We start from the raw sequence: 15,531 nt of genomic DNA, 5'->3' as shown, positions 1-15,531 counted from the left end.
CCTGCCTGCCGTGCCCCTGCCTGTCGTGTCTATCCAGCTCCCTGCGTGCCGTGCCCCTGCCTGTTGTGTCTATCCAGCTCCCTGCCGTGCCCCTGCCTGTCGAGTCTATCCAGCTCCCTGCCTGCCGTGCTCCTGCCTGTCGTGTCTATCCAGCTCCCTGCCTGCCGTGCCCTTGCCTGTCGTGTCTATCCAGCTCCCTGCCTGCCGGGCTCCTGCCTGTTGTGTCTATCCAGCTCCCTGCCTGCCGTGCCCCTGCCTGCCGTGCCCCTGCCTGTCGTGTCTATCCAGCTCCCTGCCTGCCGTGCCCCTGCCTGCTGTGTCTATCCAGCTCCCTGCCGTGCCCCTGCCTGTCGTGTCTATCCAGCTCCCTGCCTGCCGGGCTCCTGCCTGTTGTGTCTATCCAGCTCCCTGCCTGCCGTGCCCCTGCCTGCCGTGCCCCTGCCTGCCGTGCCCCTGCCTGTCGTGTCTATCCAGCTCCCTGCGTGCCGTGCCCCTGCCTGTTGTGTCTATCCAGCTCCCTGCCGTGCCCCTGCCTGTCGAGTCTATCCAGCTCCCTGCCTGCCGTGCTCCTGCCTGTCGTGTCTATCCAGCTCCCTGCCTGCCGTGCCCCTGCCTGTCGTGTCTATCCAGCTCCCTGCCTGCCGGGCTCCTGCCTGTTGTGTCTATCCAGCTCCCTGCCTGCCGTGCCCCTGCCTGCTGTGTCTATCCAGCTCCCTGCCGTGCCCCTGCCTGTCGTGTCTATCCAGCTCCCTGCCTGCCGTGCCCCTGCCTGTCGTGTCTATCCAGCTCCCTGCGTGCCGTGCCCCTGCCTGTTGTGTCTATCCAGCTCCCTGCCTGCCGTGCCCCTGCCTGTCGTGTCTATCCAGCTCCCTGCCTGCCGTGCCCCTGCCTGTCGTGTCTATCCAGCTCCCTGCCTGCCGTGCCCCTGCCTGTCGTGTCTATCCAGCTCCCTGCCTGCCGTGCCCCTGCCTGTCATGTCTATCCAGCTCCCTGCCTGCCGTGCCCCTGCCTGCCGTGTCTATCCAGCTCCCTGCCTGCCGTGCCCCTGCCTGTCGTGTCTACCCAGCTCCCTGCCTGCCGTGCTCCTGCCTGTCGTGTCTATCCAGCTCCCTGCCTGCCGTGCCCCTGCCTGTCGTGTCTATCCAGCTCCCTGCCTGCCGTGCTCCTGCCTGTCGTGTCTATCCAGCTCCCTGCCTGCCGTGCCCCTGCCTGTCGTGTCTATCCAGCTCCCTGCCTGCCGTGCCCCTGCCTGTCGTGTCTATCCAGCTCCCTGCCTGCCGTGCTCCTGCCTGTCGTGTCTATCCAGCTCCCTGCCTGCCGTGCCCCTGCCTGTCGTGTCTATCCAGCTCCCTGCCGTGCCCCTGCCTGTCGTGTCTATCCAGCTCCCTGCCTGCCGTGCCCCTGCCTGTTGTGTCTATCCAGCTCCCTGCCGTGCTCCTGCCTGTCGTGTCTATCCAGCTCCCTGCCTGCCGTGCCCCTGCCTGTCGTGTCTATCCAGCTCCCTGCCTGCCGTGCTCCTGCCTGTCGTGTCTATCCAGCTCCCTGCCTGCCGTGCTCCTGCCTGTTGTGTCTATTCAGCTCCCTGCCGTGCCCCTGCCTGTTGTGTCTATCCAGCTCCCTGCCTGTCGTGTCTATCCAGCTCCCTGCCTGCCGTGCTCCTGCCTGTCGTGTCTATCCAGCTCCCTGCCGTGCTCCTGCCTGTCGTGTCTATCCAGCTCCCTGCCGTGCTCCTGCCTGTCGTGTCTATCCAGCTCCCTGCCTGCCGTGCTCCTGCCTGTCGTGTCTATCCAGCTCCCTGCCTGACGTGCCCCTGCCTGTCGTGTCTATCCAGCTCCCTGCCTGCCGTGCCCCTGCCTGTCGTGTCTATCCAGCTCCCTGCCTGCCGTGCTCCTGCCTGTCGTGTCTATCCAGCTCCCTGCCGTGCCGTGCCCCTGCCTGCTGTGTCTATCCAGCTCCCTGCCTGCCGTGCTCCTGCCTGTCGTGTCTATCCAGCTCCCTGCCTGCCGTGCCCCTGCCTGTCGTGTCTATCCAGCTCCCTGCCTGCCGTGCTCCTGCCTGTTGTGTCTATCCAGCTCCCTGCCGTGCCCCTGCCTGTCGTGTCTATCCAGCTCCCTGCCTGCCGTGCCCCTGCCTGTTGTGTCTATCCAGCTCCCTGCCTGCCGTGCTCCTGCCTGTTGTGTCTATCCAGCTCCCTGCCGTGCCCCTGCCTGTCGTGTCTATCCAGCTCCCTGCCTGCCGTGCCCCTGCCTGTTGTGTCTATCCAGCTGCCTGCCTGCCGTGCTCCTGCCTGTTGTGTCTATCCAGCTCCCTGCCTGCCGGGCTCCTGCCTGTCGTGTCTATCCAGCTCCCTGCCGTGCTCCTGCCTGTCGTGTCTATCCAGCTCCCTGCCGTGCTCCTGCCTGTTGTGTCTATCCAGCTCCCTGCCTGCCGTGCTCCTGCCTGTCGTGTCTATCCAGCTCCCTGCCTGCCGTGCCCCTGCCTGTCGTGTCTATCCAGCTCCCTGCCTGCCGTGCCCCTGCCTGTTGTGTCTATCCAGCTCCCTGCCTGCCGTGCTCCTGCCTGTCGTGTCTATCCAGCTCCCTGCCTGCCGTGCCCCTGCCTGTTGTGTGTATCCAGCTCCCTGCCTGCCGGGCTCCTGCCTGTCGTGTCTATCCAGCTCCCTGCCTGCCGGGCTCCTGCCTGTCGTGTCAATCCAGCTCCCTGCCTGCCGTGCTCCTGCCTGTTGTGTCTATCCAGCTCCCTGCCTGCCGTGCTCCTGCCTGTCGTGTCTATCCAGCTCCCTGCCGTGCCCCTGCCTGTTGTGTCTATCCAGCTCCCTGCCTGCCGTGCTCCTGCCTGTTGTGTCTATCCAGCTCCCTGCCTGCCGTGCTCCTGCCTGTCGTGTCTATCCAGCTCCCTGCCGTGCCCCTGCCTGTCGTGTCTATCCAGCTCCCTGCCTGCCGTGCTCCTGCCTGCTGTGTCTATCCAGCTCCCTGCCTGCCGTGCCCCTGCCTGTCGTGTCTATCCAGCTCCCTGCCTGCCGTGCCCCTGCCTGTCGTGTCTATCCAGCTCCCTGCCGTGCTCCTGCCTGCCGTGTCTATCCAGCTCCCTGCCTGCCGGGCTCCTGCCTGTCGTGTCTATCCAGCTCCCTGCCGTGCTCCTGCCTGCCGTGTCTATCCAGCTCCCTGCCTGCCGTGCTCCTGCCTGTCGTGTCTATCCAGCTCCCTGCCGTGCCCCTGCCTGTCGTGTCTATCCAGCTCCCTGCCTGCCGTGCTCCTGCCTGTCGTGTCTATCCAGCTCCCTGCCGTGCCCCTGCCTGTTGTGTCTATCCAGCTCCCTGCCTGCCGTGCTCCTGCCTGCTGTGTCTATCCAGCTCCCTGCCGTGCCCCTGCCTGTCGTGTCTATCCAGCTCCCTGCCTGCCGGGCTCCTGCCTGTTGTGTCTATCCAGCTCCCTGCCTGCCGTGCCCCTGCCTGCCGTGCCCCTGCCTGCCGTGCCCCTGCTTGTCGTGTCTATCCAGCTCCCTGCGTGCCGTGCCCCTGCCTGTTGTGTCTATCCAGCTCCCTGCCGTGCCCCTGCCTGTCGAGTCTATCCAGCTCCCTGCCTGCCGTGCTCCTGCCTGTCGTGTCTATCCAGCTCCCTGCCTGCCGTGCTCCTGCCTGTCGTGTCTATCCAGCTCCCTGCCTGCCGTGCCCCTGCCTGTCGTGTCTATCCAGCTCCCTGCCTGCCGGGCTCCTGCCTGTTGAGTCTATCCAGCTCCCTGCCTGCCGTGCCCCTGCCTGCCGTGCCCCTGCCTGTCGTGTCTATCCAGCTCCCTGCGTGCCGTGCCCCTGCCTGTTGTGTCTATCCAGCTCCCTGCCGTGCCCCTGCCTGTCGTGTCTATCCAGCTCCCTGCCTGCCGTGCCCCTGCCTGTCGTGTCTATCCAGCTCCCTGCCGTGCTCCTGCCTGTTGTGTCTATCCAACTCCCTGCCTGCCGTGCCCCTGCCTGCTGTGTCTATCCAGCTCCCTGCCGTGCCCCTGCCTGTCGTGTCTATCCAGCTCCCTGCCTGCCGTGCCCCTGCCTGTCGTGTCTATCCAGCTCCCTGCGTGCCGTGCCCCTGCCTGTCGTGTCTATCCAGCTCCCTGCCTGCCGTGCCCCTGCCTGTCGTGTCTATCCAGCTCCCTGCCTGCCGTGCCCCTCCCTGTCGTGTCTATCCAGCTCCCTGCCTGCCGTGCTCCTGCCTGTCATGTCTATCCAGCTCCCTGCCTGCCGTGCCCCTGCCTGTCGTGTATCCAGCTCCCTGCCTGCCGTGCCCCTGCCTGCCGTGTCTATCCAGCTCCCTGCCTGCCGTGCCCCTGCCTGTCGTGTCTACCCAGCTCCCTGCCTGCCGTGCTCCTGCCTGTCATGTCTACCCAGCTCCCTGCCTGCCGTGCTCCTGCCTGTCGTGTCTATCCAGCTCCCTGCCTGCCGTGCTCCTGCCTGTCGTGTCTATCCAGCTCCCTGCCTGCCGTGCCCCTGCCTGTCGTGTCTATCCAGCTCCCTGCCTGCCGTGCCCCTGCCTGTCGTGTCTATCCAGCTCCCTGCCTGCCGTGCTCCTGCCTGTCGTGTCTATCCAGCTCCCTGCCGTGCTCCTGCCTGTCGTGTCTATCCAGCTCCCTGCCGTGCCCCTGCCTGTCGTGTCTATCCAGCTCCCTGCCTGCCGTGCTCCTGCCTGTCGTGTCTATCCAGCTCCCTGCCTGCCGTGCCCCTGCCTGCCGTGTCTATCCAGCTCCCTGCCTGCCGTGCCCCTGCCTGTCGTGTCTATCCAGCTCCCTGCCGTGCCCCTGCCTGTCGTGTCTATCCAGCTCCCTGCCTGCCGTGCCCCTGCCTGTTGTGTCTATCCAGCTCCCTGCCGTGCTCCTGCCTGTCGTGTCTATCCAGCTCCCTGCCTGCCGTGCCCCTGCCTGTCGTGTCTATCCAGCTCCCTGCCTGCCGTGCTCCTGCCTGTCGTGTCTATCCAGCTCCCTGCCTGCCGTGCTCCTGCCTGTTGTGTCTATTCAACTCCCTGCCGTGCCCCTGCCTGTTGTGTCTATCCAGCTCCCTGCCTGTCGTGTCTATCCATCTCCCTGCCTGCCGTGCTCCTGCCTGTTGTGTCTATTCAGCTCCCTGCCTGCCGTGCTCCTGCCTGTCGTGTCTATCCAGCTCCCTGCCTGCCGTGCTCCTGCCTGTCGTGTCTATCCAGCTCCCTGCCATGCCCCTGCCTGTCGTGTCTATCCAGCTCCCTGCCTGCCGTGCTCCTGCCTGTCGTGTCTATCCAGCTCCCTGCCTGCCGTGCTCCTGCCTGTCGTGTCTATCCAGCTCCCTGCCTGCCGTGCCCCTGCCTGTCGTGTCTATCCAGCTCCCTGCCTGCCGTGCCCCTGCCTGTCGTGTCTATCCAGCTCCCTGCCTGCCGTGCTCCTGCCTGTCGTGTCTATCCAGCTCCCTGCCTGCCGTGCCCCTGCCTGTCGTGTCTATCCAGCTCCCTGCCTGCCGTGCTCCTGCCTGTCGTGTCTATCCAGCTCCCTGCCGTGCCGTGCCCCTGCCTGCTGTGTCTATCCAGCTCCCTGCCTGCCGTGCTCCTGCCTGTCGTGTCTATCCAGCTCCCTGCCTGCCGTGCCCCTGCCTGTCGTGTCTATCCAGCTCCCTGCCTGCCGTGCCCCTGCCTGTCGTGTCTATCCAGCTCCCTGCCTGCCGTGCTCCTGCCTGTCGAGTCTATCCAGCTCCCTGCCGTGCTCCTGCCTGTTGTGTCTATCCAGCTCCCTGCCTGCCGTGCTCCTGCCTGTCGTATCTATCCAGCTCCCTGCCTGCCGTGCCCCTGCCTGTTGTGTCTATCCAGCTCCCTGCCTGCCGTGCTCCTGCCTGTCGTGTCTATCCAGCTCCCTGCCTGCCGTGCCCCTGCCTGTCGTGTCTATCCAGCTCCCTGCCTGCCGTGCCCCTGCCTGTCGTGTCTATCCAGCTCCCTGCCTGCCGTGCTCCTGCCTGTTGTGTCTATCCAGCTCCCTGCCGTGCCCCTGCCTGTCGTGTCTATCCAGCTCCCTGCCTGCCGTGCCCCTGCCTGTCGTGTCTATCCAGCTCCCTGCCTGCCGTGCTCCTGCCTGTCGTGTCTATCCAGCTCCCTGCCGTGCTCCTGCCTGCCGTGCTCCTGCCTGTCGTGTCTATCCAGCTCCCTGCCTGCCGTGCCCCTGCCTGTCGTGTCTATCCAGCTCCCTGCCTGCCGTGCTCCTGCCTGTTGTGTCTATCCAGCTCCCTGCCGTGCCCCTGCCTGTCGTGTATATCCAGCTCCCTGCCTGCCGTGCCCCTGCCTGTTGTGTCTATCCAGCTCCCTGCCTGCCGGGCTCCTGCCTGTCGTGTCTATCCAGCTCCCTGCCTGCCGTGCTCCTGCCTGTTGTGTCTATCCAGCTCCCTGCCTGCCGTGCTCCTGCCTGTCGTGTCTATCCAGCTCCCTGCCTGCCGTGCCCCTGCCTGTCGTGTCTATCCAGCTCCCTGCCTGCCGTGCCCCTGCCTGTCGTGTCTATCCAGCTCCCTGCCGTGCCCCTGCCTGTTGTGTCTATCCAGCTCCCTGCCTGCCGTGCTCCTGCCTGTTGTGGCTATCCAGCTCCCTGCCTGCCGTGCCCCTGCCTGTCGTGTCTATCCAGCTCCCTGCCTGCCGTGCCCCTGCCTGTCGTGTCTATCCAGCTCCCTGCCTGCCGTGCCCCTGCCTATCGTGTCTATCCAGCTCCCTGCCGTGCCCCTGCCTGTCGTGTCTATCCAGCTCCCTGCCTGCCGTGCTCCTGCCTGTCGAGTCTATCCAGCTCCCTGCCGTGCCGTGCTCCTGCCTGTCGTGTCTATCCAGCTCCCTGCCGTGCGCCTGCCTGTCGTGTCTATCCAGCTCCCTGCCTGCCGTGCCCCTGCCTGTCGTGTCTATCCAGCTCCCTGCCTGCCGTGCTCCTGCCTGTCGTGTCTATCCAGCTCCCTGCCTGCCGTGCCCCTGCCTGCCGTGTCTATCCAGCTCCCTGCCGTGCTCCTGCCTGCCGTGTCTATCCAGCTCCCTGCCTGCCGTGCCCCTGCCTGCCGTGTCTATCCAGCTCCCTGCCTGCCGTGCTCCTGCCTGTCGTGTCTATCCAGCTCCCTGCCTGCCGTGCCCCTGCCTGTCGTGTCTATCCAGCTCCCTGCCGTGCTCCTGCCTGTTGTGTCTATCCAGCTCCCTGCCGTGCTCCTGCCTGTCGTGTCTATCCAGCTCCCTGCCTGCCGTGCCCCTGCCTGTCGTGTCTATCCAGCTCCCTGCCTGCCGTGCTCCTGCCTGTCGTGTCTATCCAGTTCCCTGCCTGCCGTGCCCCTGCCTGTCGTGTCTATCCAGCTCCCTGCCTGCCGTGCTCCTGCCTGTTGTGTCTATCCAGCTCCCTGCCTGCCGTGCCCCTGCCTGTCGTGTCTATCCAGCTCCCTGCCGTGCTCCTGCCTGTCGTGTCTACCCAGCTCCCTCCCTGCCGTGCCCCTGCCTGTTGTGTCTATCCAGCTCCCTGCCTGCCGTGCCCCTGCCTGTCGTGTCTATCCAGCTCCCTGCCGTGCCCCTGCCTGCTGTGCTACTGCCTGTTGTGTCTATCCAGCTCCCTGCCTGCCGTGCCCCTGCCTGTCGTGTCTATCCAGCTCCCTGCCGTGCCCCTGCCTGCCGTGCCCCTGCCTGTCGTGTCTATCCAGCTCCCTGCCTGCCGTGCCCCTGCCTGTCGTGTCTATCCAGCTCCCTGCCGTTCCCCTGCCTGCCGTGCCCCTGCCTGTTGTGTCTATCCAGCTCCCTGCCGTGCTCCTGCCTGTTGTGTCTATCCAGCTCCCTGCCTGCCGTGCTCCTGCCTGTCGTGTCTATCCAGCTCCCTGCCGTGCCCCTGCCTGCCGTGCTCCTGCCTGTTGTGTCTATCCAGCTCCCTGCCTGCCGTGCCCCTGCCTGTTGTGTCTATCCAGCTCCCTGCCTGCCGTGCTCCTGCCTGTTGTGTCTATCCAGCTCCCTGCCTGCCGTGCCCCTGCCTGCCGTGTCTACCCAGCTCCCTGCCTGCCGTGTCTATCCAGCTCCCTGCCTGCCGTGCCCCTGCCTGTCGTGTCTATCCAGCTCGTGCCCCTGCCTGTCGTGTCTATCCAGCTCCCTGCCTGCCGTGCCCCTGCCTGTCGTGTCTATCCAGCTCCCTGCCTGCCGTGCCCCTGCCTGTCGTGTCTATCCAGCTCCCTGCCTGCCGTGCTCCTGCCTGTCGTTTCTATCCAGCTCCCTGCCTGCCGTGCCCCTGCCTGTCGTGTCTATCCAGCTCCCTGCCGTGCTCCTGCCTGTCGTGTCTATCCAGCTCCCTGTCGTGCCCCTGCCTGCCGTGTCTATCCAGCTCCCTGCCTGCCGTGCCCCTGCCTGCCCTGTCTATCCAGCTCCCTGCCTGCCGTGCCCCTGCCTGTCGTGTCTATCCAGCTCCCTGCCGTGCCCCTGCCTGCCGTGTCTATCCAGCTCCCTGCCTGCCGTGCTCCTGCCTGTCGTGTCTATCCAGCTCCCTGCCTGCCGTGCTCCTGCCTGTCGTGTCTATCCAGCTCCCTGCCTGCCGTGCCCCTGCCTGTTGTGTCTATCCAGCTCCCTGCCTGCCGTGCCCCTGCCTGTCGTGTCTATCCAGCTCCCTGCCTGCCGTGCCCCTGCCTGTCGTGTCTATCCAGCTCCCTGCCTGCCGTACCCCTGCCTGTTGTGTCTATCCAGCTCCCTGCCGTGCTCCTGCCTGTCGTGTCTATCCAGCTCCCTGCCTGCCGTTCCTCCTGCCTGTTGTGTCTATCCAGCTCCCTGCCGTGCTCCTGCCTGTTGTGTCTATCCAGCTCCCTGCCTGCCGTGCCCCTGCCTGTCGTGTCTATCCAGCTCCCTGCCGTGCTCCTGCCTGTTGTGTCTATCCAGCTCCCTGCCTGCCGTGCTCCTGCCTGTTGTGTCTATCCAGCTCCCTGCCTGCCGTGCTCGTGCCTGTCGTGTCTATCCAGCTCCCTGCCGTGCTCCTGCCTGTCGTGTCTATCCAGCTCCCTGCCTGCCGTGCCCCTGCCTGTCGTGTCTATCCAGCTCCCTGCCGTGCTCCTGCCTGTTGTGTCTATCCAGCTCCCTGCCGTGCTCCTGCCTGTCGTGTCTATCCAGCTCCCTGCCTGCCGTGCCCCTGCCTGCCGTGTCTATCCAGCTCCCTGCCGTGCCCCTGCCTGTTGTGTCTATCCAGCTCCCTGCCGTGCCCCTGCCTGTCGTGTCTATCCAGCTCCCTGCCTGCCGTGCCGCTGCCTGTCGTGTCTATCCAGCTCCCTGCCGTGCCCCTGCCTGTTGTGTCTATCCAGCTCCCTGCCGTGCCCCTGCCTGTCGTGTCTATCCAGCTCCCTGCCTGCCGTGCCCCTGCCTGTCGTGTCTATCCAGCTCCCTGCCGTGCCCCTGCCTGTCGTGTCTATCCAGCTCCCTGCCGTGCCCCTGCCTGTCGTGTCTATCCAGCTCCCTGCCTGCCGTGCCCCTGCCTGTCGTGTCTATCCAGCTCCCTGCCGTGCTCCTGCCTGTCGTGTCTATCCAGCTCCCTGCCTGCCGTGCTCCTGCCTGTCGTGTCTATCCAGCTCCCTGCCTGCCGTGCCCCTGCCTGTCGTGTCTATCCAGCTCCCTGCCGTGCCCCTGCCTGTCGTGTCTATCCAGCTCCCTGCCTGCCGTGCTCCTGCCTGTTGTGTCTATCCAGCTCCCTGCCGTGCCCCTGCCTGTCGTGTCTATCCAGCTCCCTGCCTGCCGTGGCCCTGCCTGTCGTGTCTATCCAGCTCCCTGCCTGCCGTGCCCCTGCCTGTCGTGTCTATCCAGCTCCCTGCCTGCCGTGCTCCTGCCTGTCGAGTCTATTCAGCTCCCTGCCTGCCGTGCTCCTGCCTGTTGTGTCTATCCAGCTCCCTGCCTGCCGTGCTCCTGCCTGCCGTGTCTATCCAGCTCCCTGCCTGCCGTGCTCCTGCCTGTCGTGTCTATCCAGCTCCCTGCCGTGCCCCTGCCTGTCGTGTCTATCCAGCTCCCTGCCTGCCGTGCTCCTGCCTGTCGTGTCTATCCAGCTCCCTGCCGTGCCCCTGCCTGTCGTGTCTATCCAGCTCCCTGCCTGCCGTGCCCCTGCCTGTCGTGTCTATCCAGCTCCCTGCCTGCCGTGCCCCTGCCTGTCGTGTCGATCCAGCTCCCTGCCTGCCGTGCCCCTGCCTGTCGTGTCTATCCAGCTCCCTGCCTGCCGTGCCCCTGCCTGTCGTGTCTATCCAGCTCCCTGCCTGCCGTGCTCCTGCCTGTCGTGTCTATCCAGCTCCCTGCCTGCCGGGCTCCTGCCTGTCGTGGTGATGTGTACCACTGTAAATACACAAGGGGTTAATGTAAATACACTTAGACTAAATAAACACTAGAGGGAGCACCAGAGGCATCATGACACACAGACACTCAACCAATAGGTCAGTAAGATAGGACACGACCAATGGGCAGTCAAGACACCCAGAGGTGGCACTACCACAAGGGGGCTACCCATATAAAAGGACAGGGCACACAGGCTCTCTCTCTTTCCAGTGGGGCCACTCAGTGAGTACAGACACAGGGTTGATTGAAACACATCACACCCGGCACGTGGATTGTAGCAGACTGATTAGTTAGTCTGAGTAGCTATAGCAGGATTAACAGGAGAGTCGAATCCAAGTTGGAGAATTGTTACTAGTTTTATACGTGTTAAAGCTATCTCCAAGTCTTTATCAGTAAGGCCTTTGATAAAGTTCCACATGGAAGGCTGCTCTGGAAGGTTCCATCACATGGAATCCAGGGAGAGCTGGCAAATTGGGTATAGAATGGTCGGGAGCAGAGGGTGAAGGATGCTCGCCGGACTGGAGGCCTGTGACTCGTGGTGGGCCTCAGGGCTCAGTGCTGGGCCCACTGCTGTTTGTTATCCATATCGACGATTTGGATGAGAATGTACAAGGCATGGTCAGTAAGTTTGCAGATGACACTAAAACAGGTGGTATTGTAGACAGTGAGGAAGAAGATCAAAAATTGCAGCAGGATCATGATCAGCTGGGGAAGTGGGCCGAGAAGTGGCAAACGGAGTTCAATACAGGTAAGTGTGAGGTGTTGCATTTTGGCAAGTCAAATCGAGGTACGACTGTCACGGTGAATAGTCGGACGTCAGGGAGTATCGTGGAACAGAGGGACTTTGGAGTTCAGGTGCACGGTTCTCTAAAGGTGGAGTCACAGGTAGACAGGGCAGCGAAGAAGGCTTTTGGCAAGCTGGCCTTCATCAGTCAGGGCATTGAGTTTAGAAGTTGGGAGGTTATGTTGCAGTTGTACAGGGCGTTGGTGAGGCCGCACCCGGAGTATTGTGGTCAGTTTCGGTCGCCTTGCTACAGGAAAGATGTTATTAAACTGGAGAGAGTGCAGGAGAGATTTACAAGGATGTTTCCAGGACTCAAGGGACTGAGTTACAGGGAGAGAGTGGATAGGCTGGGAGGTTTGGAGTGTAGGAGACTGAGGGGTGATATTATAGAGGTGGATAAGATCGCGAGAGGCATGGATCGGGGTGATGCACTCAGTCTTTTTCTCAGGGTTGGGGAAAGGAGAATTAGAGTTCAGTTCAGAGGGGAAAGAATTACTGGGAACCTGAGGAGCACCCCAGAGGGTGGGACGTGTGTGGAATGAGCTGCCGGAGGGAGTGGGTGAGGCAGGGACATTGACAACATTGAAAAGGCATTGGGACAGATACATGGATGGGAAAGGTTGAGAGGGATATGGGCCGAATGCAGGCAAATGGGGGTTAGCTCAGATGGGCTTTTTGGTTGGCATGGACAGGTTAGGGCCGAAGGGCCTCCCTCCGTGTCGGAGATTTCTGTGATAAAACCGGAGGCCATTCAGCTCCCTGAGCGAGAGGTCAGGGCTGCTCGCGGTCGACATTTCAGTTTGTGTCTCTGTCTCTCCAGGTTTTCAGCTGAATAACCAGTTATCCCAGATCATTGTGGCCCGGTATTCCGACATGGATAATCTCATCCTGGATTTTGACAACTTTGTTTCCTGCCTCATCCGCCTGGAGGCCATCTTCAGTAAGTGAAGAGAAAGAGATTGGTAAAGAGAAATGTAGGCCCCCGACAGACAGAAACAGGGCAATGCATAATGAGGGACAAAGAAATGGCTGAGCAATCGAATACATACTTTGGTTCTGTCTTCACAAAAGAGGAGACAAATCAGATCCCAGAAATGCTGGAGAATGAAAGGTTCAGTGAGAGGAGAAGAACTGAGGGAGACAACATTAGTAGAGAAATGGTGCTGGGAAAACTGATGGGATTGAAGGTAGATAAATCCCTAGGGCCTGAGAATCTGCATCCCAGAGTGCTTCCGGAGGTGGCTCTGGGAATAGTGGATGTATTGGTGGTCATCTTCCGGGATTCTATAGACTCTGGAACTGTCCCTGCAGATTGGAGAGTAGCTCACGTCACTCCGATATTGAAAAAGGGAGGTAGAGAGAAAGCAGAGAATTACAGACCAGTCAGCCTAACATCGGTAGTGGGGAAAATGCTTGAACCCATCATCAAGGACTTTATAGCGGAACATTTAGAAAGCAGTGGCAGGATCAGTCAGAGTCAGCATGGATTTATGAAGGGAAATCATGCTTGACAAATCTGTTGGAATTCTTTGAAGATGTAACCAGTACAGTCGACAAGGGGGAGCCAGTCGATGTGGTATATGTGGACTTTCGGAAGGCGTTTGACAAAGTTCCGCATAAGAGATTATTGTGCAAGATTAAAGCGCGTGGGATTGGGTGAAATGTATTGCGGTGGATAGAAAATTGGTTGACAGAGAGGATAAAAAGTCGGGATTAATGGGTCCTTTTCAAATTGGCAGGCAGTAACCAGTGGGGTACCACAGGGATTGGTGTTGGGACCCCAGCTATTCACAATATATATTAATGATTTGGATGAGGGAACAAAATGTAACATCACAAAGTTTGCAGATGATACCAAATTAGGTGAGAGGGTGAATTGTGACGAGGATGTAGGGATCCGACAGCAAGATCTGGACAGGTTGAGCGAGTGGGCAAATCAATGGCAGATGCAATTTGGATAAGTGTGAGGTTATTCACTTTGGAAGCAAAAACAGGAAGGCAGATTCAGGAGAGTGTGCAGCGGGACCTGGGTGTCCTTGTGCACCAGTCGCTGAAGGTAAGCTGCAGGTGCAGCAGGCGGTAAAGAAGGCTAATGGTATGTTGGCCTTCATTGCGAGAGGTTTCGAGTACAGGAGCAGGGATGTGTTGCTGCAATTATACAGGGTCTTGGTGAGGCCACACCGGGAGTATTGTGGGCAGTTTTGGTCTCCTCTGAGGAAGGATGCTCTCGAGGGAGTGCAGCGAAGGTTTACCAGACTGATTCCAGGGATGGCGGGACTGACGTATGAGGAGAGATTGACTAGGTTGGGACAGAAACAGGGCAATGCATAATGAGGGACAAAGAAATGGCTGAGCAATTAAATACATACTTTGGTTCTGTCTTCACAAAAGAGGACACAGATCAGATCCCAGAAATGCTGGAGAATGAAAGGTTCAGTGAGAGGAGAAGAACTGAGGGAGACAACATTAGTAGAGAAATGGTGCTGGGAAAACTGATGGGATTGAAGGTGGATAAATCCCCGGGGCCTGAGAATCTGCATCCCAGAGTGCTTCCGGAGGTGGCCAGCCTCCCCGAACAGGTGCCGGAATGTGGCGACTAGGGGCTTTTCACAGTAACTTCATTGAAGCCGACTTGTGACAATAAGCGATTTTCATTTCATTTCATTGTTCGCGCTGGAGTTCAGAAGAATGAGGGGGGATCTCATAGAGACTATAAAATTCTAACAGGACTGGGCAGGGTCGATGCAGGAAGGATGTTCCCGATGGTGGGGGGGGGACTGGACAGGGTCGATGCAGGAAGGATGTTCCCGATGGTGGGGGGGGACTGGACAGGGTCGATGCAGGAAGGATGTTCCCGATGGTGGGGGGGGGGGACTGGACAGGGTCGATGCAGGAAGGATGTTCCCGATGGTGGGGGGGGGACTGGACAGGGTCGATGCAGGAAGGATGTTCCCGATGGTGGGGGGGGGACTGGACAGGGTCGATGCAGGAAGGATGTTCCCGATGGTGGGGGGGGGGACTGGACAGGGTCGATGCAGGAAGGATGTTCCCGATGGTGAGTGTGTCCAGAACCAGGTGTCACAGTGTGAGGATTCAGGGTAAACCATTTGGGACAGAGATAAGGAGACATTTCTTCACCCAAAGAGTGGTGAGCCTGTGGAATTCATCACCACAGGAAGTAGTTGATGCTAAAACATTGAATATATTCAAGAGGCGGCTGGATATAGCCCTTGGGGAGAATGGGACCGAAGGCTATGGGGAGAAAGCAGGATTAGGCTATTGAGTTGGATGATCAGCCATGATGGTGATGAATGGCGGAGCGGGCTCGAAGGGCCGAAAGGCCTCCTCCTGCTCCTATCTTCTACGTCTCTATGTGAAAAATGAAATGAAAATCGCTTATTGTCACAAGTAGGCTTCAAATGAAGTTACTGTGAAAAGCCCCTAGTCGCCACATTCCGGCGCCTGTTCGGAGAGGCTGGTACGGGAATTGAACCGTGCTGCTGGCCTGCCTTGGTCTGCTTTAAAAGCCAGCGATTTAGCCCAGTGTGCTAAACCAGCCCCAAATGTATGCAAGTGTCAAACGGAAGCGAGCTTTGAAAACGGCCCTGGCCACTGAAGCAGGTCAGATTGTTCCTCACACATCCTCTGTGTCTTTCAGAGATGTTCTACGCTCTGCCCAAAGATGGAGATGGATTCATCCAGCTTGATCTGAACCAGGTGAGAGGGTTAACGGGGAGGCTCTTCACTGTGAGCTCGCTCTCAGCCCATCCCCACACTAACCTCTCTCTCTCTCTGTTACAGTGGCTGACCCTCGCCATGGGCTAATGGTCCCATTGGCCAGGATGGAGTGTGCGGGCCTGCGATGGATCTGTGGTGTTTGGCAGGAACCCTGAGGGGAGGGGTTGGAATCGGTGTTGGCCCCGTTCTGTCCAAGGGACACATTTTCATACCTCTAGCGATTGATGGCTGCGTGTTTTGGGATCTCGTGCTCTCTCTCCCCCCCCCCCCCCCCCCCCCTCCTCCCCCTGTCCCGGGCTGCTTGCCTCTCCTTCAGTGTTCGTCCCTGGATCCGGCCGTCAGTACACGCTGCCTGGATCCTTGGCCTGTGTTGAAGAGATGCAATATGGGGCTGGCGTTGACGGGATTGTTGCTGCACAATCCTCAGCATGGCTTTTCTCCGTGGGTTCTGGAATCCTGTCTCTATTTCTAATTAAATAAAAAGTGGCTGAAAACTCTTGTGTGCGATTATTGGGAATTCCCCGTCCGGGGACACAGAATTCATTCCATGATTGAGAATCTTTCAGCACAGGGAGAAAACACAGAGGGTGGGAATCTCTGTCAGCTGACGCTGAAATTGGGAAACGCATTGGGCGGAGAGCTGGTTCCGACGGCAAAATCGGGGCAGGCGCCGATTTGAGGCCAAATCGCAATTCTCTGTCACCGTGCGCAGTAAACACC

General features: G+C 60.6%; 1 protein-coding gene across 1 annotated transcript in view; it reads left to right on the top strand.

Annotated features, from left to right (window-relative positions):
- The window catches only part of LOC140411514 (calpain-2 catalytic subunit-like), a 244,484-nt gene extending 229,179 nt beyond the window's left edge, over nucleotides 1-15,305 (top strand). The window contains exons 18-20 of the mRNA XM_072500600.1: nucleotides 11,894-12,013; nucleotides 14,732-14,790; nucleotides 14,875-15,305. Of these exons, the coding sequence (XP_072356701.1) occupies nucleotides 11,894-12,013; nucleotides 14,732-14,790; nucleotides 14,875-14,898 (203 nt within the window). The 3' untranslated portion in view covers nucleotides 14,899-15,305. The remainder of the gene's footprint in view (nucleotides 1-11,893; nucleotides 12,014-14,731; nucleotides 14,791-14,874) is intronic.
- Nucleotides 15,306-15,531: the final 226 nt, after the last annotated feature.

This window comes from Scyliorhinus torazame, chromosome 4 (genome assembly GCF_047496885.1).
Source record: "Scyliorhinus torazame isolate Kashiwa2021f chromosome 4, sScyTor2.1, whole genome shotgun sequence".
Lineage (NCBI taxonomy): Eukaryota > Metazoa > Chordata > Chondrichthyes > Carcharhiniformes > Scyliorhinidae > Scyliorhinus > Scyliorhinus torazame.
The sequence above is the reverse complement of the archived record's forward strand: the minus strand, read 5'-3'. Positions and strand labels throughout refer to the sequence as shown.